Source organism: Eublepharis macularius, chromosome 7 (genome assembly GCF_028583425.1).
Source record: "Eublepharis macularius isolate TG4126 chromosome 7, MPM_Emac_v1.0, whole genome shotgun sequence".
Taxonomy (NCBI): domain Eukaryota; kingdom Metazoa; phylum Chordata; class Lepidosauria; order Squamata; family Eublepharidae; genus Eublepharis; species Eublepharis macularius.
In genome coordinates, this window is record NC_072796.1 from 8,543,966 (window position 1) to 8,571,903 (window position 27,938).

The window sequence follows — 27,938 nt, forward strand, 5'->3', positions numbered from 1 at the left end:
TAACCATTTAACCAGGGGTCTTACCATCAGATTGTGGTGTTATCCATTAGACAGCTACTGAAACCAGCTGTTATAATTAGGTTGCACTTAAACACCATTGAAGGTAATCAAAGATGTCACTGAAACTGAAGCTTTTGATTGATACCTGATTTAAGTGTTTTGAACTGGCCAGGGAGCTATTGATTAGATACTTCTTTCATTCTGTGTACTGGTACATTTATTTAGGAGAACAGCAGCCGTTTAATTGCACTCCTTGTTAAAATGATGTTGCTTCTGCTGCTGCTGCTGCATCTTTTGTAGTATGTTGTACTTTTGTATCAAGAAAACTATAAGTGGGTGGTCTTTCAGTGGTACCAGACAGCTGTAGTGCCTGGTGTCTTTAGCTACAATCACAAGATATTTTTATCCTGAAACTATGAAGACTTCTACTACACATTACAATAAAATGTTATTTACCTACTTAGCTTTATGGCTTGATTTTGCACAAAGGCCTGGAGAAGTACCAAGCCCCACCCCCCCCACCCCTTCAAAACAAATTTTTAAAATCTAAATTAAAATTTGAGGGAAGGGTCCTGCCCTCTGCAAAGTTCTTGTCCTAGTCGCTGCACAAATCCAAAAACTGTTCTCAGTTTCTCCTCTAGGTCAATGCTGGGGAAAATAGTGGTCCAGGGAGAAATAACTTTGAAGGTCCAACACCGGTTGTCAGTCCATCAGCAAAAAAATGTTAATAAGTAATAATCATAAAACATATTCTTGCAGTCTGAAGTGTTAATCTGTAGATTTAATCAACTGATGACTCATGGGTGCCAATTAAGTAGTGAGATAAAATGTTAATGAGGCTGTGATCTGTGATCGTTGTTGGTTTGTTAGTGTTTTATTTAGTTGTATTAATATAATAGGTATCAAAAGAAATAATTAAAGATGTCCTTTCTGTCTAACTGTGCGTCAACTTTAAATTTAATAAACAAAAGGTGTCTCTAATTATTTCACTGCCTCAAAAGGAGTCTGACTTTGAGAATATGCTGTTTTGTTTAAATGATCGGTTTAAAGGCATGTGATTAATCAAGGTATAGTGACGGCTGTCTCTCTACTTTCGTGCCAAAGTCTTATGTTGGAAATTATGAGAGACAGCAAAACTGTATTTTTTCCTTCTCCAAATAAAGACTCATTCTGAGTTTCTGTTTATAATTTTAGATGTTTCTGTTTATAATTTTAGATTCGTTTTAGTTTTAAGAGCACTTCCCAGCATAAAGATTTTTTTACAATTTTTGTTTACAATTTGAGAATGCATTTATCAACTCTATTTTAATCTAACGATTGTTTGTTTTTATTTTTGATTGACAGATATTAGACCCCAAGACTCCTGGCAAGGTCCTACACCTCTATTTCAACAGCCACCACAGAGATATGACAGGTATAGCGAATGAAGACTTCTTGCTGTTCTTTGGGAATACTTTTGCTCTCGAAATAATATACATATATGTCAGAAATCAAGTGCTGTACTTTACACTCTCATCATAAAAATGTATCATCTCATTAAAGATGTGAGTATTTCATGGTAGTTTTTAAAAGGAATCCCATTTTCCCATTAATAACCAAGCTTCAGAATTAACTTTTCTGCTGATGCTTGTCCTTCTTCATTCTTTGGCCTGCGTCTCGTTGAAGCTTTTGAGGTACTATGAATTTCAACACAGAGAGCTTAAAACTGCATTAGGTTTTGGACAGGCTAAACAAATTTCTTTTTAGGAAAGTTGTGGAGCTTAATGAGGCATAACTAATGGTGGGTCCACTTTTATCCGGACTATGCTAGAACCACAGCATTAGTACAGACCAGCCATTGATTCTTGCTACAAACCTCTTCAAGTCCTAATCAGCTTCTTTGGTACGGCTTTTTCAGACTTGACAAGTCTATTGTAGGCCAGTGTCACTGTAGGTCAGTAGTTATTAGTTGCCACTGAAAACAGTTTCTTTAACTACTTAAGACTGAACTGAATTAAATGCAGGAGGGACTCAGAGGAGGATTAAGGAATCTGTGGTCCAATAAGTGCCATGGAACAGAGAGAATGTGACATGGTTTGATAATGAGGGATGTTTGATATATATGTTTCTTCATTGATAAGCTGCTGTGTGCCCTTAAACCTGATACACTTTGTAAACTCTAGGCTGTCTCTGAATAATTCTGTTACATCTGCAATGCAGAGTACAGCTCCACATATAAAATGGTTGTTAAGTTGAATGTGTGTTTTCTTTGTTTTGTGTTGCTTCGTGCTTAAAAAAAGAACAACTGAGAACAAAATATTGAACTCTGTTTTTCCAATAATGATTTCTGGCTCTTATATCAATCCATAGGTTCCCTTTTTAATTTTTTTCTATGCAAAATCACTCCTCCACATATTTATATTGTAAGCACTGCACTTTCCTTTATACAATATGAAAGAGGTTAAAGAATAGTGTAGGGGCTTAGTCCATAAAGTATCTATCGTAATAACTTGTTGCATTACCCATTGCAAATGTAAACCTGAAAAATATTTCTATTGATTTTGTTGAATACATTTTTATGTAATATATGTGAATTCTTTAGTGCCGTGATCAAGAATATTCATCAATGTGGTCTCATGGATTTTTAATTCTAGGATCAAATAAAATGTGGTACTGGTGTGGGGGGGGGGGTCAATATTTCGGCGTTGTGAGCCTTCCTGTAGGATAGGACAAGACAAATAAAAAGAGAGTCAGCTTAAGATTCCTGCAAGATTTTACAGAAAGGAGCTGCCCTCTCGTTCCTGTGTGGCTGATTTCTTTGCACAGTTGACAGCAGGGAGAGAGGTCATGGCTCAGGGGTAGGTGTTTGCGTGCAGAAATGCCCAGGTTTAATTCCTGGTAACTCCAGCGAAAGCATCTCAGGTGGCAAGTATTTGGAAAGACCATTCTCTGCATGAGATAAGGGAGCACCATTACCAGCCATAGGGGACAGACAGCATTAAGCTAAATGGAGAAATTATCTGTCTTGGTATATGTCCACATAAAGCATATGCCACGTTTTCTCTTTGTGTTGGTCTTCAGTCTGATCCAGTAAAGAAAGCAGGATGTAGTGGTTAGGATGTCTGATCTGGATCTGGTAGACCCATTTTAATCCCCACTTGCCATAGAAGCTGGTTGGGTGACCTCAGGCCAGTCTCACATTCTCAGCCTAATCTGCTCTCAGGTTTGTTGTAAGGATAAGAGAAACTTTGGGTCCCCATTAGGGAGAAATGTGGGGTATAAATGAAGGATATAAGTAAATAAGATCACAGGGCAGGTTAAGAAGAACATTTAAGAACATTTTCAGTGCAATCCTAAGCAGAGTTGGGGGGGGGCTTAAACTGGAGTAACTATGCTTAGGATTGCAATGTTAGTCTCTTTAGGCAAAAGTTATCAGTCTGTAAAGGTAGGTCTGCCTCTTGTCTCTTTTCCTGTCTTCAAGCAGAATCCTCAAATGCTACCCTGAGCTCCTTTGCATTGCCAGGGGACTGGCAAAACCTTCACTACACATGCAACCCATTTCCTATTGGTTGCCCACAGTAAGTGAGAGGAAAACCAGGAAGGAGAAGCCAAGGGCAGGCCAAGCAGCTGCCTCTTCCTCCTTGCTCTTGGACAAGGATTGCCTGTCCCTTCACCCCCTCTAGCTGATTCATTGAATTCCTGAACTTCTTAAAATTCAGCGAACAGAACAAAAGCACCTGATGATTTGCAATCTCTTGTCCCACTGCCTTTTAAATTTCTCCTTCAGCCAAGGCTGTGGACTCAGTTCTGTTTGGTGAGACATCACTAGCAGGCAGTGGGGACCCTGGGGAGGAGAAGCAAAGGGGCAGGGCTTTTTTGAGAATGTATCAGTAGCTGAATGCAGCTGGTGCAGCAAAGTGATGGTAGAGAGTGCCCTTAAGTCACAGTTGACTTGTGGTGACCCCTGGTGGGATTTTCATGGCAAGAGACTAACAGAGGTAATTTGTCATTGGCTGCCTCTTCAACCCTGGTCTTCGTTGGAGGTCTCCCATCCAATTACTAACTAAGGCTGATCCTGCTTAGCTTCTGAGATCTGACAAGATCAAGTTCACCTCGGCTGTCCAGGTCAGGGTGAAGAGAAAGTGCTACCCAACAAACTAGGGCTTCTGTAGTCAAACCACAGTTAATAAGCCAGGTACAAGCCATTACTTTTAGGGCCATCCTAAGCAGAGTCAAGCCCTTCTAAGTCACTGAATATAAAAATCATGTACCTCTGCATAGGGTGGCACTATTATAAGCTTAGCACCAACCAACAAACCACAGTTTGAGCTGCCTGCATTTCAGACCATTCTAAACTGGAATACAATTTAGAATGGTCTGTATGAAAAAACTGTGATTTGTGCAGCCTTAAGCTGTGGTTTGTAGTTAGAAATAACCCATGCTTCCTTCGCTTTTTAGCTGTGATTTGTCAGTGTGTTAATATATTTGCTTGCAGCATCATGGCTATTGGACAGTGATACGATTTCTCTTCTTAAAGCTCCATTTCAGTTTCTTGCTAAATTGCTTCTGTAAGGTGAACCTTTTCATGGCTTAATATTCACCCTGTTAGTATTAGACACTGCAGTCACACGCCTTCACATTCATAGTGCTTGAGTGCCCCAGAGGGATCTGGCTTGTGGAAACAGAATGTGGGACTAGGTGGATTTTTGTGGGTCTAGCAAGCTAGTTGGGCTGACATAGAAGATGTTGCAGGAAAACGTTCATGCTCAGTCATGACCCAGAGAACTCTCTATATTGCAGCTCCCACCACTGGACACACAAGCCATTCTGTAATAGCCAGAGGCAAATAATCCATCTCCGGCTGCTTTCACAGTAATTACTCATTGTGGTAGGGTCTTGTCAAAGGAAGGGAGGAGTATGTGAAATGAAGTACTTGGCCATTTCCCTACGGCTGCAGCTAAGGGGAAGTAGAGCCCCACCCCTCACCTGTGGGCAGGCATCACTGGGAATTGCACATGAGCAGAGTTCTTGAGTGGCCGTGCCAGGAGCTGAACTCCCAATTGCCCCTGTGGAAGTGGGGGCTGCTATGAGAAACGAAGCCCAGGTGACATAGACAGCTAAAAATGTACTGTTCTTCGGTGATTTAAAATGCAGGCCAGAGCAGCAGTTCTTCAGTTGATGCCAGTTACTCAGATAACAATTCATGTTGAGATAGGGACTACTTTTCTCCAGGTAAAGACAAACCATAATCAGATGACACGGATTATGGTAGGTAGCCAGCCATCTTCCATCCACTCTTTAGGATCTTTTACTGCTGATGAAGCTGCATTCTTCTAATGAATGAATGTTTTGTTTTGTGGATTAAGTGGATTTTGAATTTTATTATTAAAAATATCTCATGTTTTATTTTATTTATTAAAAAATATCTCTCTGCTTCTGAGAGCTCATTTTAGAATTGCCATTTTTGTGCATAGATTTTTATTATAGTGTGGTACAGGAAGGCATGTATGTACCTGTTGTTTTACATAGGTCATGTTAACCAAGACGCTCAAAGGTAGTTAAAGCATTCCTTTCTGTTGATCTTCTAGGATGGGCATTTGTGGCTATAATGGACATTGCGTTTGTGTTCCCATATAAACCGTACGCCAAATGTCAGTCGGTTGGTGCCAATTAGTGCTTATGTTGCTAGGTCACTGTGGTCAATTGAAAACAACTTCAATAGAACTCAAGAAGGTTTCTTCTTGATCAGACCTTCTGACATGTTGAAGAGAATAATGGGCTGAAGAAAAAAAACAGCCCGAGCCCCTGCCCTGGATTCAAACTCCTCGGCAGTAAGAATTCATTTGCAACTTGCAATTAAGTACAAAGAATGGGGTCCCGGAATTAGCCTGGATGTCCCATAAATAAAGCCCCTCCCCCTTGCACTTGTTTACTCTTGAGATAATGCTTGGGCCTGCTGGCAGGATTTGTCTTAAATCTATACTTCAAGTTGCTGCAGAGAGGCAGCTGGGAGATACCAAATAGACTGGCTCTTTTTTCAGCTAGTCTTTAAAACCTGAATCTGAATTTGACAGTTTGCTTTTTTTTAAAAAATCTTTGTTGCCAGTGAGTAGGGGAGTGAAAGAGCAAAACAGGGTTTTGTCACTGGGTTTTTAAAAGAGTCTGTTGTTAGGAAAGCAACACCATTGCTTGTATGTTAACAATGGGGCAGAGACTGGAAATATGCACAATCTTTGTGCAAATAAGTGGTGTGCTAGATAGAACCAAAGTGTGCCATAATGAATGTAGCCTTCATTCTGTGGAATCAGAATTTGGTGTCTATGATTGATATGTTCTCTCCTTAGAAATTCCGGAGCCACTCCTCTTCTGGCTTGGAACCGTATGCCTCATTCCCAAGGTCCCCCATACCAGCAGAACCATTACCAGGGACCAGGTGGGCCGATGAACTACCCACAAAGGCCCAATGATCGGAGGGAACGGGGGAGACAGGTAACAAAATGAGGAGGCTGATTCTGTGGTCCTCCAGCGAGCTATAAGCTTTGTCCTACCACTGTGCATGCATCACTCTCTGTCAACAGAAGGCTTTTCCACATGGGTGACACATGAAGGCTGCAAATGCCAAGTTGAATATTTGGGGGCACAGCTAATTTTTCAGGGGCCCTAATCCAAATAGTGAGTTGTAGCCCATTTGAATTAGTGGGACACAAGATTGCTTTGATTTATTTGTACAGTTGTACAGAGAGTTTTCTTTTCTTTGGCCTATTGTCAATGTCTAGAATTTAGCCATTTTCCCACACCCCATACTGAAAATACTTGCCATCACAAAATGCCAAAGCACAGTCAGTCATCAACCACTGGAAGAATAGATTGGGCAGTAGAACCCAGCCGTGTGGCCTCTCATTCCAAAGTTGTAACTCTGGCTGAGATGAGCCCTATAGCATGGCCTCTCTCTTCTTCTAGCCTGTTTTTCCTTTGCCGGTAATGTGGGACTTAAAACTACAAAACCCACCAGAATTATAATTTTTAGTTTTAATTTATAAAAGTGCCAAAGCGCAATGCAAAAATGCAATACCAGTGAAGTAACTTATTAAATACATAAATAGGTGTTCAAAATACAGAAGGTGCGTCCATACATTATATACAAAATACAATAAATGCAATCAACAATTCACAGTCCGAAATATAGGAGTAAAGTGCAAAGTTCCAGCGAGGTGGAAAAGCGCTGCTTGGTGGAGAGCCAACCGAGTGTCTTCTCATGAAGGTTCACAGTCCCAAAATAAACACGTTATGGTGCCGACGGGGTTTAGCAAGCAATATTTCTATTTAACCTGTTTCGTGAGGCAAACTCACTTCATCATCAGGCATGAAGCAATTAGGACTGACTATGAAATTCACAACAGTTCTATGCTGTGCTCTCCCTCCGCTCCCACTATGTCCGCAGACCAACTTTGGAGTGGTGGGAGATATTTTGGACTGTGAATTGTTGATTGCGTTTATTGTATTTTGTATATAATGTATGGACGCACCTTTTGTATTTTGAACACCTATTTATGTATTTAATAAGTTATTTCACTGGTATTGCATTTTTGCATTGCACTTTGGTACTTTTATAAATTAAAACTAAAAATTATAATTCTGGTGGGTTTTGTAGTTTTGACCTTTGGTCCACCGGATTTGCCCCCCTCTTAAGGTAATGTGGGACTTAGCTGGTTTGCTGGAGTCAGCTGGAGGCAGTAGCTGACAACTTCCTGGGGTGTGGCCTTCTCCCATGTGAATGGCCCTGCCTTCATTTGGGGGTGGCCAGACAGAATTAGAACCCCTGTAGCCCAAAGAGGTCAATGCTTTCTTTTTTCTTCTGTACTAGCCACCTGAAGCCAGTTAAGGAACATTCAGCTGGCCATACCTTGGTGCAGAAATTCTTATGCAACTTTAATGTAACTAAACTTTGCTTTTGAAATGACTGAACGGCCAAACTTCTCTTCTTCTTTTTGGAAACAGAACTTAATAGTACTAAGCCGGCTAGCATCCAGACGCTGCTAGCTGTACAAAAAAAATTCTCTCCTCCTTTCAGTTGTAAAGTATGGTCATCTTCTCCATTTTAAAGCTGCTTCCCTGACAGCACGGGTCGGTGTAGTCAGTCTTAGGCAGGTAAATTCACACCTGTCCTAAAGATCCCATTCCCCGCACCTTGCAGCCCTGATCTTATAAATCTTGAACTGCACCTAGTCTGAAAGAGAGAAATGCGTTCTCAATCTTGATTCCCCTCCCCCAAGTACTTCCTTGATCCATTGACATCTCATTGCAGGCACCAAAACACAGTAATCCATTGCTACCTCAGGCCTCCCCTTGTGCATTGCTGGGCAGATTACCTGAGTGTGCATTGGAGAGCCCTGCTCATAGCACCTGCTTTGGAAAGCTCTATTGAAATAGCATAAAGCCATTGATTAACTGTCCTGAGCATTTGGTAGCAGCTCCTTGCCGGAGTCAGCCCTGTAGAAGGGGGCAGCTGTCCAGACTTTCATGCAGGCATTACTTCGGTGGACATCCCATTCCTATTCAAATCTTGTCCGCATCAGGAAGGTTGATGAGACGTTTAATGTCTGCAAAATCCTGTGTACCTTGCATGCAAAGCACTTTACCCAGGATCCTAACTGTTCAACCAACATAGAGGCAATACTGTAGCGGTTAGATCCAATCCAGTATCATAGTGGGCGATTAGGGGCTTATTTTTTACCCTTTATCCCTTCTCCAAGGGTCAGTCCGTATGTGTGTGGGGTTTTGAACCTGGCATCTCAGATCCTTGTTCAACACTGCAGCCACTACACCACAAGAGGTTCTCATTGTAGGTCTCTGGGCAGCAACTAATTTTATGGGTGGGTCACCAGGGTGGGGGTTGGTGGCTGGGACAGCCCCTCTTCTCTTTGGACGTGCCAGGAAGGCCTATTGTCAAAGTTCAAATGTACTTTTGGTGAAATACAGCCTGCATCTACAGGAATGGACCTACTTATCCTTCCTGCTCCTGTTTTAACAGCTTGAATTTTGTAATTCTAGTAACAGAAACCTCCCAGCACAAAAGTAATGTTGAAAAAAGAAATTGACCAATAACTTTCATTTCTCTACTCAATTCTGACACAGAACAGATGTGCAGGATCCAGCCCTGTTTGCAGATCTAAAGGCACAAAAAGCCTTTAAAGGGGAAACTAAAATGCAAACTCTGTTTTCAAAAGAGAGAGGCAGCAACTTTGTTGTGATTTAAGCTCATTCTGCTGTATACTCAGCACCCCAGTTTAAGGCCTCTTCTTCACACCTTATGCTTTCAGGTGTGCACCTAAAAGTGCAAAATATAGATGTAACAAACACTTTGGTGAACACTCTCATCATGAAGTCAAGATGCAGTCCCTTTCATAATATCCACTGGGGTTAGAAAGGAGATGATTATTCAAAAGTGTTCCTATTGAGTAAAAGCTGGACAGAAACTGCTCTGGGGCATGGATCACTGTGTTTTCGAGGGGTGTGTGTGTGTGCTGTTTATACTAAATTCCAAGCACTTGAGAATGAGGCCATGATGCAACCAAAGGCAAGCTCAGTTAAGATTCAGTGGGGCAGTTGAGCAGTGTTAAGTTTCCTCCCCTCCCCCCATGGATTTCAGTGGGAAGAGGGACTCTGGTTCTTAACTGGGCTGAGCCTTCGTTTGCACATCCGAATTCACTTGCGTACATAACAGACCACTTTTTTTGCAACTGCTTCTTGGCAGGAACAAATAAAATAATGTTGTTGCTTGCTTTTGCAGGGTTATGGAAGACCTTACCCATTGCCACCTTCATCTGGAAGATACAACTGGAATTAGGCCCTGGCTGTTTTCCACCAATAAAACAACTCTTTTTTTATTCTCATCAGCTGCAGTCTGAGTAGTCTTCAGATGATACTTTCTAATTTGTGTACATTTTTACTGATAAGGTTTGATAAGACAGGTATATTGCTTTGACACTGTGCTGCCGAATATAAGTGAACAAATATGTCTTTGCTTGTGTTGAATGTCTAAAGAAGCGGGATCGCTGTTCCATCTTGGTGGAGTGAGGCGTTGATTCCATGACGTTGTAGATGCCTTTCAGCTTCACGCTAGAATATCCTTTAGCTTCACAATACAAGTACCCTAAGGAAGAATAGCTTTTTGAAAGAGTGTGCAGGAATAGTGTGTTTTTTAATTGTGGAAGAAATTTAGTGATCTACAAGCACAACATTTTAAGAGACATTTCTGTCTGTATTCCTTCTCTAGTGCTTCACTGTATTTGTCAAAAACTTCATGGTCGAACTTTCCCAGTAAAAAGTTTCAACTTTCGCAATACGTTTGCGTGGTCTTCCTTTACGTAGTTTACCTTATATTACAGAAGTAAAAATTAGACGTGAATTGGTAGAGCCATGCTCAAATTACATAAAAATTGGTTTGAAAACCAAAATGAGTTTTATCCACAGCATACTTTTAATAATTCCTATCTCAGACTTGCTGTACGTGTCCAAAAAGAACCCCCTTTCAGACATTAAATTCATAGCCCCAAATGAACAACTCACTAACGAACCTTGAAACACTATAACTCTCCTTATTTTAATGGTTGGGTGGTTGGATTGTGTGCGCCAACTTTTTACATACACATCAAAGGGGACTTGCTTCTCTGGTTGCCCTGGGGGAGGCGGCGTGCACACACGTAGGAATGCACATAGCCCTCTTCTCTTGGAAAGGATCAGCGGGGAGGGGAGGTTAGCAGTAGGAAACGCCTGCTGCCCGAGCAACACAGAAGGACACGGGACAATGGTCCTTCAAGTAGCTTGGCCCAGATGTAGCCTTGCACATTTAGACTTGAGAGTACAAGTGTGTGTGCACAAAACTTAACCACTGCAAGTGTCTTGTGTTATGCCCTTTGTGGACTGGAAAGCAAACGAAGTGCTGAGTGTGCACAGATCCTTTTCAGATGTGCATGCATACTGAGAAACCAGCAACCGCGCATGGATCCTGCCCTAGGCATGGTCTCTGTGTTGTCTGACAGGAGCAGTGGAAGAGTTTTCAGTCCACACAAACCAGGACACTGAAAAATCTGGGTTTTATTTAGTTCACTAACACCCAGGTACTTTTGTGCCCTCAAGCTACAATCAACTTAGGGTGACCTCAGTGAAAAGCGGAAGTGGCTTTCCAGTGCCTTCCTCTACAGTCCCCATTCAGCTATAGACCCTGCTTAACTTCTTGTCATTGGACTGTATGCTGCATTCCCTCTGTCAGATTGACATACTTTTCCCGACTTCGTGTGTGAAAGTGAAGACCAGTTACGGGCACTCTGTCAAGAAGGAAATCAACACCGCACTTGGTTGCTGCACACTTTTCCAGCATCCACCATGGGCTAATCTTAAATCCTCCTTGTTTCTTGATTCTAAATTCATTTGTTTTGAATGGTTTCACATTAGATCTAGTCTATACACACAAACAATACCAGGAGGGTAGAATCCCAAAGTGGTGGGATTCCAAAGTGATACTGTTTCAGGTGAGGAATGCAGGTTTGCCATGAATTTGCAAGGAGAAAGCTAGTATCCAGGGAGCAGGCTGGGTTAGAACTTTTTCCCCTTATGCAAAGTTTTCCCTCATGGTTTTTTAAAAATATCACATCCTCATGGGCAGGATGAGAGACAGTCTGTTTCTACTGTTTCAGTATTCTCCCACCCCTGCTCTTTGCATGAGTATACCAGGCCTTGCTTGGGAAGGATTCTATTTTCTATTTGCAAAAAAAAAAACCCTGAAAAAACCCTATTAGTAGCAGAATACACTATTTCCAAGGGTGTATTCAAGAAGTGCAGGTTTAGTAAAGAACAAAAGCTATTCACTGGCCTGAGGCGGGGGGTGGGGGAGGGATTCAATAAAGCAAGCAACTATGGACTCCTTGAAGCTTGTTGAGGAAGGATGGGTTTGAGTTGCCTTTGAACATAGAGCCGGGTCTGAGAATTCTTGGAGCTGATTCACAGATGTGCATTCATCACTGGATGGCTGGACTATCAAGTCATTTTACAGGTGTGTAAAAAGCAATGTTGGGTACAGTACAATGCAGGTAACAGTGTTGCCAGTGGCTTCTGACACACACTGCTGTTCAGTGGGGACTCTCAGATAAGGGGGTGCAACTGCACCTATGAACTGGCTCCTTCCTCTGTGTTCGATATTTTCAGCCCTTTTTATTTGGCACCCCTCATGGAGACACACTAAAGAACTTAAGCTATAACTTCTTGCTAGCCATGATCTACAGGCTGTATACAGCACACATTTGTAGCTCAAGGCATCCAGCTCCATAGGCAATACAGAATGGGCAATCGCTACCTGGTTTTTGGAAGAACAGGTTGCTGCTCTTACCAAACTGTCTGCTGGAAGTGATTTGCTGTAGACACTACAGAATTTTTTAAACAGCATCTACAGGGACTTCCCTGTTTCGATATAGGAAAGGTATTCTAGCAAAACCAGAAAAGAAAAACACTGAAAGCAAGCATGAAATGAGCTGCAGGTGGTTTCAATGGTGCTTGTCCAAGAGAATTTTGTGCAGGGCTGTGCACGTGGTTTCCAGTGGAAGGAATTGGTCAGGCCTGTAATCCTTTGGGGTCCAGCTGAACTTAGCAATGTTGCTGTTAAAGAATGCCATGTTACAAATCAGTACTGCTCTGGATCCTAGTACAGCCATTTAAAGGGCTTGGAGATGGGAAAATCGGGGCATACACCTGTCACATGTCTTCACACTATTTTTGGAAAGGGTCCACCCAAAAATGAATGCCTGAAATGGTGACTTCAGCGGCTGGGGGAGCTCCCTTTCACCCATACAAAAAAACCCCCAAGTTTCTTCCAGTTCTCCTCTGCCAGCTTCTGTACTCCCAGAGGCCAGACTTCGGGGGAGGGGGGTCGAATTGTGCTCAAGCAGAGGTCGGGAAAGGCAGCCACTGCCCAGGAGCCAGCCAGCCTCAGGCACGTCTGAAAAGAGGGGAAGAGCGCACAGGTCCCTCTCCCTCCTGTCTGGGGCTGACCTCGACGGCGCCTGCCTGGTGACCTGCAGATCCAGGCATCGATCCAGTGGTGGATCCGGGGAGGGTTGCCAAGACTCTGGGGTCGCGCCTGCCTGTGTGCAGCGCCGCGCGCAGGGCTGAGCCGCAACGGGGCTGCGGGGGGGGGGGGGCGTTTCTCAGCGGCTGGAGGCCCGATCCCAGCCGGACTCCCCTCTGAGCAGCCCCTTTGGAGAGCTCCGCGGCCAGCCTCTGCTTCATAGCGCCGGGAGCGCTCCGGCAGACTTGGCCCCCGACGGCTGCCCGGGCCTTTGTCTCCCCGGCGGGTCGCTCCAAAGGGACCCTCGGCCGCCTCTCCAGATAATGAGCTCCCGCCGGGCCGCTGCATTCAAGGGCCGGAGCCGCAATTAGGCGGCGCTTTGCAGAGCCTCTCCGGCTTGCCCGGACCTGCCCGGGGAGGGGGGAGCTCCGCAGGCGGCCAAGGAGCCGTCGGGGGAGACTGGCGTGGACGGCCAGCGCCCGCTCTTTCTCTCTCCAGCCAGGCACAGCCGCCTCGGGCCCTTTCCCCCGAAACTCGGCCGCTGGAAGGAACGAAGCTGTAGGCAAGGGAGACAACGAGCCGGTTTTTCAGAATTAAGTTCTATGGGCAGAGGAGCGCTGGAAGGTCTCCCGGGGGTTTTGCTTTGTTTTTTTAATCTCCCCCACTCTGAGAATTGAGATTTTGGTTTCGGATTGGTGTTTGGGGTTTGGTATGGGGTTTTTTTGGTTGATGGGAGATCCATTTGAAGTACTCCTGTAGCACGTCTGGAGTTCCCTGGGTTTTTAAAAAATCGCTCAGAGCTTCAGACACTTCTGGTTTGGAACCATCCAGTGCAGAAGGTCTGTCTGACTGTCTGTCGTAGGGCAGCTGGATTTGAGTCCAGTGGCACCTTAGAGACATAAAAGAGTTCCAGCAGAAAAGAACAAGAGTCCAGTAGCACCTATAAAACTAACAACATTTGTGGTAGGGTAGGAGCTTTCCTGAGCCATAGCTCACTCCTTCAGATTTCCAGCGTATCCGAGCTTGGCTCTCAAAAGCTTGGCTCAGAAAGCCTGAAGAATCCCGTGGGTCTCTAAGCTGCCACCGGGGCTCGAATCCTGCTGTTCCACTGCAACCAGCGCGGCTACCCACCTGGCACCATCTCGCAGGAGAGCTTCCCAAGCTGGGCCGCCCTCTCAACCTTTCCTGGCTGCTTTGAAGAGTCACATTTTAGATTTGTTTCCCTGCGCTTCAAGATGGGCCCTCTAAACACGTACCCCCCACCCCCCGCACATTTAGTCCCAATCTTCCGTGGTCCCAGCTGAGCAGCACCTGCCTCTCTCTCGTGCAAATTATCATTTCTAAAGGATTCTAAAGCATTTCTAAAAGACCAGCCCCAGTCCCATTTCAGTTGCTAGCTCTTTCATTTATCCCTCAAAGACCCACTGGATTTCCAGGAAACCCACTGGATTTCCAGCTTTTGGGAGTTAAATCGAGCTGGTCTTGAAGGTGCGCCTGGACCCGAATTGTGCCCTTCCACGGCAACCCAACACGGCTACCCACCGAAAACATTTCTCCCCGGTTGGAAAACTCCCTCCTGCGTTTCCAAGCCGGAATAGAGCTCATAGAACTGCGTGGTTCGAATGTCCTCCTCTGCAAACATGAAGGAGTAAGAACGACCAGGATGGAGAGGCGTTCATCAGGGAGCCTCCGGAGGAAAAGTTGCGGCGAACTTTTTGCGCATCTTCTGCATCACGGTCGGTCCATTCCAGTAGTTCGGAGGAAAGACTCCCGTGCAGCTGGAGAAAAAGGCTTTCGAGGGTGGAAATCCTTTGGAAACCAAATGACTGCGGTGGGACACCGAAGCCCCCAGAAGCGGCCTGTGGAAAAGCAAATCTGATCTGCCCGCATCCATCAATCGCCAAAGACTTTCCCGTTTGCGCCGCGGTCTCTCCTTCTGCTTTCCGAAGGCGCCGTCCAGGGAAAAGACCACTGCAGTGTGCCAGTCGGACTGCAGTCCTAATCACCCTTTCATGCGAGTAATCCCCATTGAATAGCATAGGGCTTTCTTCCGAGTAGCCCTACTGAGGATTCTCCCTTTGTGCAATCTCCACTGGCGAAGGCGCTTTCCCCAGAGATACAGGCCTTCTGGGTCCAAGCGGCAGGCGCCTTCGCCCACACGGAATCGGATGCAGCTCGTACACGCAGCCGAAGTCCCCGCTCGAGCCTTGGAAAGAAAATGTTGACATCGCCCTAAAAATAACTATTTGTTTTTGTTTTTTTAAAAGAGTCTTTTTGCTGCCCAGGTGATGCACTCCGATCCCAGGCACGTCTACTTGGGAGTAAATACCAATAATTCCAATGAGATTTACTTCCAAGTAAACATGCAGCCTTAAACCCAGCAGAATTTCTAAACACTGCCATACATCAGTGACTAATTTTCTGTCTCAGAACTAAAGGGAACAAATATTCTCTCCCCACAAATATCATTTTTCAGAACAACCGGTTGTTAGCTCACTTTTTCAAAAGTTCTTTCTCTTTCCTCTATATTATTTTTTCTTATTCTCTTTTTTATGTCCTCTTTTGTTTTCACTGTCTTTTCAACACCAACCTGAGGTGGGGGGGAAAATGCATATTCACAAGGAAAAAATGCTTTCGGTAAATGATTAAAATACCTTTTGTCCAAACGTTTATTTAAGATATTAAATACAATAACGGAGAAAGGGGGCAGGGAAGGACTGTAGCACTTCAGACAGCCTTATCCACACAATCAATTCGAAATACTTAGATTTAAGTTTTTATAGCCAATCCTATGCATGCGCGTGAAATTCAGCGAGGCTTCTTCCCAACTGAAGCTCCGAAGGCGAAGCTTTCAGATGGAAGCAGGGGAGGTCATTTTCGGGAGGGGACTTAGAAAAAGGTCCTCTAAGAGCATTGCAAAAGCTGCATACCCCACCCCAGCCGTCTAAGCACGAAAGCCTGGGGGAGCCTGGCCAGCGCCTTTGCCTAACTGGAGCCCCTGCTCAGAAGTAAGAACCGGACCTGTCCCATGAGATTCAGTCCCTTGAATTTTTAGCATGGCAACCTTGATGTTAATGTATAGACCTGAGCTTTTTTTTTTCTTTATTCGGCTCAGAGGCAGCCAGACTGCATCTGTCCTATGGAAATCAGCCGGTCAACTTTAGCCTCCGTCAAATCCCATTGGTTTCTATGGGGCAAGTGCGACCTGTCCGCTGGAGCCCATGCATGCTTACTCCAAAGTAAATCCAACTGGATGCAGTAGGTCCTAAAGGATTGCAGCCCAGCTTTCTATGCATCGGCACGATCCTGTCGAATTAAGCATTCTAAAATCCCACGGGTTTTCAACAGAGTGATTGGAAACAGTTACTCCTTCTGCCTCTTTAGGATTGCACGTGAGTGACACTCGCAGGGAAATCGACCGGGCTTAACAGAGCCTGGCTTCGACGGAATCGTGGCCCAATGCCTCGACCTGGTATTCCCTCCCCCGCTCCCAAGCTTGAGGAAGCTCTGCCCTTAATTTTCACGGGACTGGCGGCAACCCAGTGGACCTAAGTTTTCTTGGAAGCTTGGAGTAAATCGCATTTGCGCCAAGCCCGAAGCAAATGAAGGTAAATTTGGGATTTTAAGGCGCCTAGATTTATTTTATGAGGACACTGGGATCCGTTAGATTCTGCCAGGTGTTTGCCAACGGGAACTTCTCTTGTGCAGGTCCCATTAAAATGAATGGGAGCTGCACAGGTGTTCCCCCCCGGAATTTCTCCAGCTTTGGGCCGCCAGAGCGATCTCATTCAGGTAGGCAGAGACGCCTGGACGTTCTCCCGGGGAAGCCGCATTTCTTCAGAGCCGATTCTTTGCCAAGGGGCTGTGGCAGGAGGACTTCTAGGCTCCTCTGGATAACCAAACCTAGGAATGCAGCCTCCCCCCCCCCCCGCCCGCCTTTCTGTGGAGAAATGGATCCCCGACGCCCTGCCAACCAGCTTGCAACCAGGGAAAATATTGTCCCCAAAGGAGGCCTCTTGGCGGACAGATTCGGGCTCCCCCCGACATTCCTTCCAGCGGGCTCGGTTGGCTGAAGGGGCGTCTTCACTTATTGCAACGCCAGCCCTTTTTTCCTCTTCCCCCCAAAAACCCACATGCAAGTTCTTGGGAAAGAATCATTTTCCCTTTTCGGAGCAAATGGGGGGGGGGGGAGATTGCTAACTATTGACCAACCGCCCGGTAATGAAGAGCAGGTCAGAACCGAATGCGGGTTCTTTGAAACAAGCAGCCCCCAGCCGCTCAGCCCAGATTGGCCTCCTTTCGCAAAAATTCTTTTCCTGCAGGTCAAGGGAGAAATCGGGAAGATCTCGTGTCTCCCTTCAAAATTATTATTATTATTATTATTTTGCTTTTTCCATTTTTAAAAGGTCCGAGTTTTGTCTCCAGTGGACCGGGCAGAAGAATTCTTTTGTGCCCAACCTCGGTGTTTTGGACGCTTCCCGTTTCAACACCCCCCCCCCCCCGGAACATCGTCAGGTTGCCAAGAGGTCGACACATTTGAGTCCATCCTACACTTTCGGGGATCGGGTCCTCTGTTCCCAGAGGGATGCTGCACGAAGGGGGTTGGTCCGGGCGGGCCCGGCGCTGTCAGCCGGCCCGGCGCAAGAGCAAGTCTCGCCTGGGGAACCCGAAAGCGTGGAGTGGGCCGGGCGCGGGGCCACCCGGGATCTCGCCCGCCATCCGTCCCAGCTGCCGGCCTCTGTCGCAGGGAGGGGGCGGCTGCCTTTGGGTTTGCTTCCATTTGCGGTTTTCCAGCCACACCTTCAAGGAGGTACTAAATAATACTCAGGAATAATAATTAAAACGCCTTTCTTCGCCTTAAAAACGCGAAAGCCTCTGACTGTCGAAGTTCAAAAGGTTCAAGATGCACTACCTGGGCCCGATCCTGCAAGCGGCCCCTCCCTTGCCACCGTCTCCAGCTCAGTCCAGGAGGCTGCGCTCGCCCTCGCCCCCCCCCCCGCCCCAGCAAACCAGGACCGGATTATGAGTACCGTCTGGGAGGGGGAGGGGGTGTCCCAAGACCCCACGACCTCCTCGAGGCTTCGCCGCCCGCCTGCCAAGGGCTCCTGGCTCTGCCCCCAGCCGCTGCCGGGTCTGGTCCAGGCCAGGGCAAAGCAAGCCGGGTGCCTCCTCTCTGGGCCTGGTCTACCTGGAGCCCGGGAGAAGCACCGCCGGGGGCCGGTCGGGGGCAGCCCGTCACCACGTCCGGCCGTACAGCAAGCTGGCGTTGTAGTCGACGGCGGCGGCCTCGAGCGGCGCCAGGGCGGCCACCTGGCCGTGCAGGGACGGCGGGCTGGCGGAGAGCTCGTCCAGGTCCGGCGCCGGCGGCTGCGGCTGGCCCGACGGGGCGGCGGCGCTGTGCGGGCAAGGCTTGCCGTCCTTCACCAGCACCGGCACGGCCACGCGGCGCGGGGAGGCGGCGGGCGGCGGCGGCTGGCACAGGCCGGGGGGCTCGGCCTGCGGCGGGGGCTGGGGCGGGGGCTGGGGCTGGGGCTGCTGCTGCTGCTGGGCCGCCTTGTCCTTGGCCTGGCGCTTCATCTTGTAGCGGTGGTTCTGGAACCAGATCTTGACCTGCGTCGGGGTGAGGTGGATGAGGCCGGCCAGGTGCTCGCGCTCGGGCGCCGACAGGTACTTCTGCTGCTTGAAGCGCCGCTCCAGCTCGTACACCTGCGCCTGCGAGAAGAGCACCCGCCGCTTGCGCCGCGGCGCCGCCTGCAGCCCTGGCGCCAGCGACTTGGCCGCCTCGGCCATCCCCGACAGGGCGCCCATGCCGGCCACGTTCATGGCCCCGGACGGGCCCATCAACCTGGAAACTGAACACACACAGCGCGCCCGTTAGTGGAGCCAGCCCAGCCGGGACCCGCAGGAGGGCCGCCGGCGCGTCTCTGCGACCCCACACCCGCCCGCTCCCGCTCCCGCTCCCGCCCCGTCGCTCCGGCTTACTGGAGGGGTAGCGCGGGTCCGCGTTGGCGCCGTACCAGCCCGAGGCGCCGGCGCTGCCCCGCACGCCGTCCGAGTAGGGCGCCAGCTCGGCCACGTTGCCCAGCCCGCCGTTGCAGTAGCCGGCCACGGGCCCGTGGGCGAACTGTGGCATGGCGGCGGCGTGCGCCATGGGGTGGTAGTTGTGGGCCGCCATGGGGTGCTGCGGCTGCGGCGGCTGCGGCGGGGGCTGGCGGTAGGCGGCGGGCCCGGCCACGGCCAGCGGGGCGCCCAGGCTGCCCTCCAGCGCGCCGCCGAACTTCTTGTAGGTCTCCTCCATGGGGCTGAGGATGTCCGAGACCGAGAAGGGCGTCGTGTGCTTGGGGCTGAGCGACATGGCGCGCCGGCCGACGGCCCCGGCTCCCTGCTGCCTCGCCCGCCCGCCGGCCCGCCGCGGCTGCCAAGGAGTCGGGAGCCGCGGGGGGCTGAGCGCCGCCGCCGTCGCTGCGCGGGAAGGCGGCCGGGCGGGGGCGGGGGCGGAGGAGGGGGCGGGGGCGGCGCGCCAGCCCGCCCGGCTCCCTCCGGCGGGGGCCCCCTGCAGCCTGGCCACGACGGAGGCGGAGCCGCGCCGCCCCGATCCCCGCTGGAGCCTCCCCGAGAAGACCCGCCCGCCTCGCTCCCAGCGGAGAGGGCGCCCCGGCCAGAGCCACGCGGGCCGGCCGGACCCCTGCAGGTATCCCCGTCGAGGGTCCCTTCACCCCGCCTCGAAGGCCTCCGCTGAAGGGGGGACGCCCAGCGACAGCCTCCAGGACAGCGGCAGCCTCCAGGAGGCCCCGCGACAGCCCCCAGGGCGCCACTTCTCCCTGGAGGGCACCCCAGGCGCCCTTCTCAGCCCCCGCCCTGCCTCCGAGGGCGCCCCCATCTGCCCAGGAGAACCCCCCTCCCTTGTGCTTGGGCGCCTGCCGAAGGCCGGAGCCGCCTGGATTCACCTGCCGCCGAAACCGGCTTCTCGAGGCGGGCAGGGGGCTGCGCCTTGGGGCGCCGGGAGGTTCTTTTTGCCGGCGCTGCGCAGCTCCCCGCGCCCCCCTGGGAAAGGGACAGCCAAGCGCGGGGCCGGGGGCCGGTCTGCTCGGGGCTGTCGGGCTAATCCGCCGCGGAGGGGGAGGGGAAGGGAGACGGCGCCGGGCGGGGAGGGGGCTGCTGAGCCCCGGGCCCCCTCCACCAGGCCCCCGCAGCGCCAGGCTGCTTTGTCTCTGGCCGCGGCCGCCGGGAAGCCGCCTTTGGGCGGGAGAGGGAACTCAGCCGAGGCGTTTGGCCGTCGGGGGCCCGCCCGGCACTCGGTCGAGGCGCCCTGGGAAGGCAACGGGGGGCGGGGAAGGGACTCGACGGATCCGGCCGAGGGGGCGCGGCTCTCCCCGAGGGGCACCGAGCGGCCCGGCTGGATCGTCTGGTCCCGCCTGAACTCTTGCGGGAGGGAAGCGAGCCACACCGCAGCCCTCCCTTGGACAGCGCGGCTTCGCGTCTCGGGCCGCGGGTCCCGGAGGAAACAGCCGCGGGCCGAGGCGCCGCCTGCCTGGCGCTGCAGCTCTTCGGGCCTTCTCCGGACCCGAGCGGGGACTGCGCGTCCTCCCCTCCCCTCCCGCCCCGCTTTGGCCCTTGCAGGTCACGTGCACAGGCGCCCCCCCCCCCCCGGCTGGGCCTGACCGGGGAGTCTCGGCCGTCGGAGAAAAGGGCGGATCCCGGCCGGACAGGGGCGCTTCCCGGGGCAGCGCTCGCGGCCCGTTGCGCGCTCAGAGGCGCGCTTGACAAGCGGAGTTCAAAACCGGGATCCCCGCCCCCCCCCGCCCCGCAGGTGCCCCCGGGGCCTTCGGGCCTTTGAAGCTGGGCATGGGTCGGCCGGTGTCGCGCCCTTCGCGGCGGCCCCTCCTCTCCTCTCCTCTCCCCCTGCAAACCCAGCCGTTTGGGCGCCCTGGGCAGACGGCGAAAGCCCCCCGCCCCGCCCCGCCCGGATTCGAAGTCCCGGCGGGGCGGTCGTGTCCCCCCGCGGCTGCCTGGGACGATCGCCCTTGCGAAGGAAAGGAAACGTGGCTGCAGGAGGAGGGCCGCGCCTGGGCTCCCGAAGGCCTTGGGAAGGGCCGGGCTCGGGCAAGATCTGCGAGACATTCTCCGCGCCTCCGCGAACAGCCTGGCCATCGCGTTGGCCCTTAAGGTACCTTGAAGGTACCCCTGGACTCCAGTCTTGCTCGCCTGCTGCAGACCTACAGGGCTACCTACCTGCAAATAGCCCTCCAATGTTATGGGCTGGATCGAGGCCCGCAGACCCGAAGGGCCCTCTGCTCCCTCGGGATCCTCCCCACCCGCTGCAGGCCCTGTTTCGAGGCCCTGTTGGGGTGTCCCCCCCCCTTCCCAGAATAGGCCAGTGGCAACCGAGGAAGAGCCTTCTCCGTCACTGCACCCGAGCTCTGCAACTCCTTCCCCAGGGAGAGTCTCCAGTCCCCGTCCTTGCCGTTTTCTGCCAGAGAGCAAAACTTGTGATTCCCTTTTACTGCACAATGTTTTGACTGCAGTGCTTACGGTTTTGTATGTGTATTATAGCTCTGGTTTTAATTGTTTGAATTGTGTGTTTTTGTTTGGAGTCAATGCTGTTGAAGAAGTTTTTTAAAATTGATTTTAATCTGTTTGCAGGGTTGGTGCCCTGAGGAGGGCAGAAAGGCGGAGTATAAATTTTGTAAATACATAAATAATAAAATAAATTTCCCTTCACACAGAAGACTAGCTCCTTGGAAGCCTAGTTGGAGTCCGTCTTCCTCCCTGGCATGCTTGCTTTCTAGGTGTGGGATTTTTTGCTGTGTGCCCGGCGGAAAAGTCCATCCGAAGTCCATTAATAGTTTTGCCCGAACTCGGCTTAAGGACAGAAGGAGAACCCCGTCCAAGTTAAGCCCTTTGCATTCCTGTCAGTTTCAATGGAAGGGATGCTTAGTCTTTCCCACTGAAAGCGTGTCCTCTAAAACGTCGTTTGTCTTTGAAATTGACTGTACTGAAATTGACTGTACTGTGCAATCCGCCTTGAGTTATGGTGGTAACTGCAGACTACAAACAAACAAACAAACAAACAAACAAACAAACAAACAAACAAACAAACAAACAAACAAACAAACAAACGGGATTGAATATGGAACATTTGCTCTGTTTGTTTGTTTATGTCATTTATAGTCTGCCTTTCTCACTGAGACTCAAGGCAGTATGAGATTAGTACAATCAGTATCAAGTACATTTCCATACAGTATCAAGGACATTTCCATAAATAATGCCATAGGGTAAATAGATACAAGTTTAAAAGACATAGTATTAGCAAGAATCCAGTACAGAGTAGAAAAAATAGTGAAGCAGAACATAATCAATTCTAGGACTAACATTAGACAACATGGAGCACTGGTGGTACATAGGAGTACATATTTAAAGCAGCAGATAATATGTAAGGCAATATAGTGATGAAGTCTATGGTCCCTCACTCATTAGGGAAGCATCTGAGACCTCCTCCCTACAATACAGCCTTCCCATTTGAGTAAAAAGCCTTTTCGAATAATTAGGTTTTGCGTCGTTTATGAAAAGCCAGGAGAGTGGGGGCTCTTCTGACTTCCTCAGGCAGGTCATTCCACAGGATAGGGGCCACCACAGAGAAAGCCCGTGTATAGGGGCTGTTGCTGACTTCACCTGTGTGCAGCCTGGCACCTGCAGAAGACCCTGTTCAGATGAGCAAAGCTGCCGTGGAGGAACATAGGGAGGGAGGCAGTCCCATAGGTATGCCGTACCAAAGCCGTGAAGAACTTTGTATGTAATAACTAATTTCTTGAACTGAGCATGGTAAATGATGGGTAGCCAGTGGAGCAACAGTAGGATAGGAGTGACGTTCATGCTCCTGCTCGCTCCTGATAACAATCGAGCTGCAGCATTTTGCACTAATTGGAGCCTCCTAGTTAACTTAGATGGGAAACCTATGTATAGAGCATTACAATAGTCAAGCCTTGATGTTACCATAGCATGGATCCAGGTGGCCAGGTCAGCCATGTCAAGATAAGAAGCCATCTTCCAGGCTAGAGTGAGGTTGTAGAAAGCATTTTTTGCCGCTGCCTTAACTTGTTCTTCTAGTAATAACACTGGATCCAGTATAACCCCTAGGCTCTTAACTGCGTTTATAAGGGTCAGATGAACTCCATTGAAAGTGGGGAGCACAATGTCCTTCAAGATCTCTGCCTTCCCAAGAAGCATCACTTCAGTCCTGTCTGGGTTCAATTTCAATTTGTTGTTTTTCAACCATTTCACCAGGGCTGTCAGGCAGTGATCTAAGATTTCTACTGCATCCTGTGAGGACCTGGATAGCGAGATGTAGAGTTGGGTGTCATCTGCATATTGATGACATCCAATTCCATAGCTGTGAATGAGTTCTCCTAAAAGCTTTATGTAGAGGTTGAATAACATGGGAGATAAGATTGCGCCCTGCGGAACCCTACAAAGATAGTTCCCATTCTGGAGATAGCTGATCTCCAACAGCAACCCACTGATTTAAACCAGTCCAGGGCACATCCTTTGATGCCCACTTCTGTTTCCAAACGCCTCAACAGGATGGCATGGTCTACTTTGTCAAAGGCTGCAGATAGATCCAGTAGAAGCAATAAGGATGCATGGCCTTTGTCTAAATTCAGACGGAGATCATCCTCTAATGCTATTAGTGCTGTCTCTGTCCCATGCCCTGGTCTGAATCCAAACTGGAAAGCATCTAGAGTGCTCGAGTTATCCAAGAAGGTCTGGAGTTGGTCAGCTACTGCTTTCTCAATCACTTTGCCCAGAAAGGGAAGATTAGCAACTGGGCCATAATTGGCCAGGTAATTTTTGTCTAGGCATGGTTTTTAAGTAGCAGATGGATAACCGCCTGTTTGAGCTGCAGGGGGAAGGTGCCCTGAGCGAGTGAGTGATTTACAATAGACCTCAGTGGTTCACTTATGTGGTCCTTACTTGGTGTTAACAGCCAGGATGGGCAAGGATCCAGCGCACAAGTAGTGGCTTTCATAGACATCAAGATCCTGTTAAGATCTGTCATTGTGATTGGTTCAAAGCAGGCCAAATGTAAGCTGGATGGTGTATTAAGCATTTCTTCGATCTCATTTGCGTTGCAGCTAGCATCTAGATCAGAGGTATTGGTGCTATTTTATCAGTAAAAACTGAGCAAAGGCCTATCAGCAGATTATCTGCTCTTGGGACTGTAAAGGTTCAGACTTGCAGAACAATAACGTTTCCTTGCGCTTTCATTTCCCCTTCATAGGTCCTCCAATCGATTCTGTAGCATGTTCTATCTGCTTCCAGATGTGTTTTTCGCCAGGCCTTTCTAGACGCTACAGATCCGGCTAACATTGGTCCTCAGAGGGGCTGTTAGAATTTCCTCTTTGCATCCCTGAGCGATCTTTGCGCTCTGTAGAGAGAGTGAAATTCAAACTACACTTCCCAGCTAACATTGAGTCTCCCTTCACTTGAGCCTCTTGGTGTAATTCATCTGTGTAGTTTAGCTTAAAATGCACAGGGAGAAGAGGAAGAGGAAGAGGAAGGGGAAGGGTGCGCAGGCAAAGCCCTTGGTGGATTGCGCCCCTTCTGGCCTTGGCCTCTTTCCAGCACCACCGAATTGTGTCTGAACCCAGTTCTCTGTCGAATTCGCTCCGCTCATTTGCAGAGAAAGGGAGAGGGCACCGGTGGCATTTTCAGTTCATTCTAATCCTTTTACCGCCTTTAAAAAAAAATCTAATTTGGGGCAGGAACCAGCCAGAGTTCTTTTCAACGGGGCATGTGCTAAGACCGGTTCTTTGGGAGCAAGCCCGGCTGCATTCGACCGTAGCTGCCTGGCCAGCAACCCGAGCAGTCGGCTCTCTCTTCAGCCAACATCAGCGGGTCCTCTCCGGTGCTTGGCTGTGGCCTCTAGAAGCAACATTAGGAACTGAGCCGTTGCCTCAGGCTGTAGCCCGAAGCACAAATACTCGGGAAGAAGTCTTACTGGATCCCCTTTCCCAAAAGAGTGACCTTTCTAGCTGAATTTCGCGGGGGGGGGGGGCGGGCACAACCTTTGCAAGGCTGCCAGCGCCCTGGGATGAATCCCACGAACTCCACGCTGGGGGGGGGGGCGGTTTGGTACCCGTGGCTTGTTGGGTGACACAGGAAAAACACCAGATCGGGGCTCCGGGGCCCCTTCCTTAGCCACCCCTTGACTTTTTTTGAATAGAAAGAGAAAATGGCAAGTATCTTCCCTTGTTGCCAACTTCCAGGTGGGGCCTGAAGTTCTCTTGGAATTACAACACTCCCCCAATCTAGAGATGAGTCCCCCTGGCAAAAATGGCAGTTTATGAGAGTGGGTCCCGCGGCATTACATCTCTGCTGAGCTCCCCGCCCCCCGATCTGCATTCTCCAGGCCCCCAAATCTCCAGGAATTTCCCAGCTTGCAGCTGGCCACTGTTAGTCCGGGGGCGGTTCTTTCCGTCTAAGAAGCCCTCTGGCTCAAGCGGCTCTTCCCTTAGAGGCAGGTGCCTTGAAGGGGGAGGAAGACTCCTCAGGCAGGAGGAAGGCGCCACACTTTGCTCAGAGGCGACAGGCTGAGGTTCGCTCCCCCCCCCCCCAGTGGGTTCTCCGTCTCCCACAGCGAAAGAAGGGGGTCGAGGAAGAGGGAGAAATAGGGAGAGAGCCGAAGAAAGGAAACGAGAGTCAGGAAAGGATCCAGAGCGGATGGCAAGCCAGGCGGAGATGGGGGCGGGGGGGCTGCGGCTCAGCGGAAGAATCTCTGCTGGGCATCCAGAAAGGCCCGAGTTCAGCTCCCAGCAGCTGGCTAACGCACTTTCAACGCATGTTAGCAACGGTTCGCCAGGGGAGTTTCCTGTTTCGCACAGGAAAATCCCGTCACAACTGCTTGCTGAAGTGCATTGAAAGTGTGAAAGCAGCAGGCAGCGCTGACCTCGAGGGCCCGGAGATGGGAGCCAGTGAAAGGCAGCCTCGGCGGTGTTCCCCGAAGGCTCTAGCAGACCCTCCTCCCCAGACCTCTCTGCTTGGCTCCGAGGCTGCTCGCGCTTCTGGGTCTCTGTTCTCAGCTCCCCTTTGATACCTCCCCCTTCCCTTATTAGCCGCTTGATCCAATGTACATTTATTCAGAGGAGAGTCTGAGCGGTTAAGTTTGCACCCTCTCGCTGAGAGCCTTTATCTGCCAGCCGCCTTGGCCCCCTCAGGGGAGAAAAGCAGGATGTTTTCAAAATAAAATAAAATAAAACATTCTATTTATATGCCGCCCTTCAGGACAACTTAACGCCCACTCAGAGCGGTGTACATAGTATCTTATTATTCCCACAACAACCACCCTGTGAGGTGGGTGGGGCTGAGAGAGCTCTAAGAGAGCTGTGAGTCTCTGTACACAAGATATCTAGAACACTCGAGTGTAGGGAGACTCAATGTTAGCCAGGAGGCATCCTTCAAATTTCACCTCTCTACGCTGAGCCCGCAGAGATCGCTCCTCAGAGTGTTTGTTAATTTCATTTTAGCCTCCTGGAAGGCTCTGTCAGTTTCACCTCCCCTTCCTGAGGCGAAGATGAAATTAACAAACACTCTGAGGAGCCATCTCTGCCGGCTCAGTGTAGCCAGGTGAAATTGACAAAGCCTTCCACTCTGACCCAAGATCACCCAGCTGGCTTCAGGCTGGAGGAGTAGGGAATCAAACCCGGTCCTCCAGATTAAAATAAAATAAAATAAAATAAAATAAAATAAAATAAAATAAAATAAAATAAAATAAAATAAAATAAAAGCGTGCCTCTGGCCTCAGTCGGGTTTGCATGCTCAGGTAAAGCCCTTGGACAGAATGCTCATTTGCATTACAAATGCCTCGCTGAATGCCAACACAAATAACCCCAAAGAGGTTCAAAGGTAGCGGTGGATGGAAATATCAGTATGAAGGCCACTACAGACACCTTTGGCCTCTCTTGCTTCGAGGATGTCTAATCCCCCAGCTCCTCTTCCCTTCCTTCCTGGAAAGCGTAAAGGAGATTTTTCTCACAGCAGTTGGGAATCTCTGTCTTCAACTTCCACCTATAACATTCAAAGCCTTTTCACACAATGAGGCTAAACGCCTTGTTTAGCATCACATACCAGAGGCGGCTCACAAACAACCATCTCTTCAGGTAGTTTGGACCAACAAAATCCACTTGTGAACGTTGTTAATGTTGGGTAGAAAGGGGAGGGGAAGGCTGAATGTACAAAGGAGAAGAGCATCTTTGAGAACAGAATGTATATTCTAGCTAACCTAAATCTCACAGCAGCTAGGGGATGAAGAAAAATAACCTAAACATCGTTTCTAGAAGGAACCGAGTTGGAGAGCCTTTTTTGTACACATGGCTCTAGGAGCACTTTCTGCTCTTTCCCGAGACTGGACAGCAAACAAAAGTACCGGCAACAATAGCAAGAATGTACTTACATTCCATTTGAAACCGTTTCTCTTCCTCCATAGTCTACCCCCCAGGACAACTAGCCCCAGCACTTAAACTGGTCATTCCTAAGACGTTGTAGAGTTTGTGTGTGTATGTGTGTGTGTGTGATCTCTAATGGATAATTTGGTGGTAACCCCACCAAATGACAATGTCCAGGATTCCCATCAGCATTAAATTGCTCAAAATGTAAATTGAAATCAGCACATTTGATTAAACAAATTTATGATAAACGAGGTAAACCATGCTCTAAGACAAAAGAAATACTACACATTTTTAAAGATTATTACCAAAATCTATATAAATCATGTTGCCCTAAACAAGAAAATATAGAACAATTCTTACACTCATTTCAACATTTTAAAAAAACTTGAGGAAGGACATAGATCATTATTAGAGGACCCTTTTACACAGCAGGAGATATTAAATGCAATTAAAAT

The 27,938-nt window shown here is 49.2% G+C and overlaps 2 protein-coding genes across 2 annotated transcripts in view; one reads left to right on the top strand and one right to left on the bottom strand.

Annotated features, from left to right (window-relative positions):
- XRN2 (5'-3' exoribonuclease 2) overlaps positions 1–10,318 on the top strand; it is a 111,716-nt gene extending 101,398 nt beyond the window's left edge. The window contains exons 28-30 of the mRNA XM_054984448.1: positions 1,345–1,414; positions 6,324–6,468; positions 9,770–10,318. Of these exons, the coding sequence (XP_054840423.1) occupies positions 1,345–1,414; positions 6,324–6,468; positions 9,770–9,826 (272 nt within the window). The 3' untranslated portion in view covers positions 9,827–10,318. The remainder of the gene's footprint in view (positions 1–1,344; positions 1,415–6,323; positions 6,469–9,769) is intronic.
- A 7,956-nt stretch (positions 10,319–18,274) lies between these two features.
- Positions 18,275–19,400, bottom strand: NKX2-4 (NK2 homeobox 4). Its single transcript, XM_054985667.1, has 2 exons — positions 19,022–19,400; positions 18,275–18,891 (listed from the first exon to the last, which is right to left on the bottom strand). The coding sequence occupies exons 1-2, from the start codon at positions 19,392–19,394 to the stop codon at positions 18,275–18,277; spliced, it is 990 nt and encodes a 329-aa protein (XP_054841642.1). The 5' UTR covers positions 19,395–19,400.
- Positions 19,401–27,938: the final 8,538 nt, after the last annotated feature.

Coding starts and splice junctions, on each gene's coding strand:
- NKX2-4 (XM_054985667.1), bottom strand. CDS start 19,394: ATGTCGCTCAGCCCCAAGCACACGACGCCCTTCTCGGTCTCGGACATC. Junction 18,892..19,021: donor GGACCCGCGCTACCCCTCCA/GTAAGCCGGAGC, acceptor GTGTGTGTTCAG/TTTCCAGGTTGATGGGCCCG.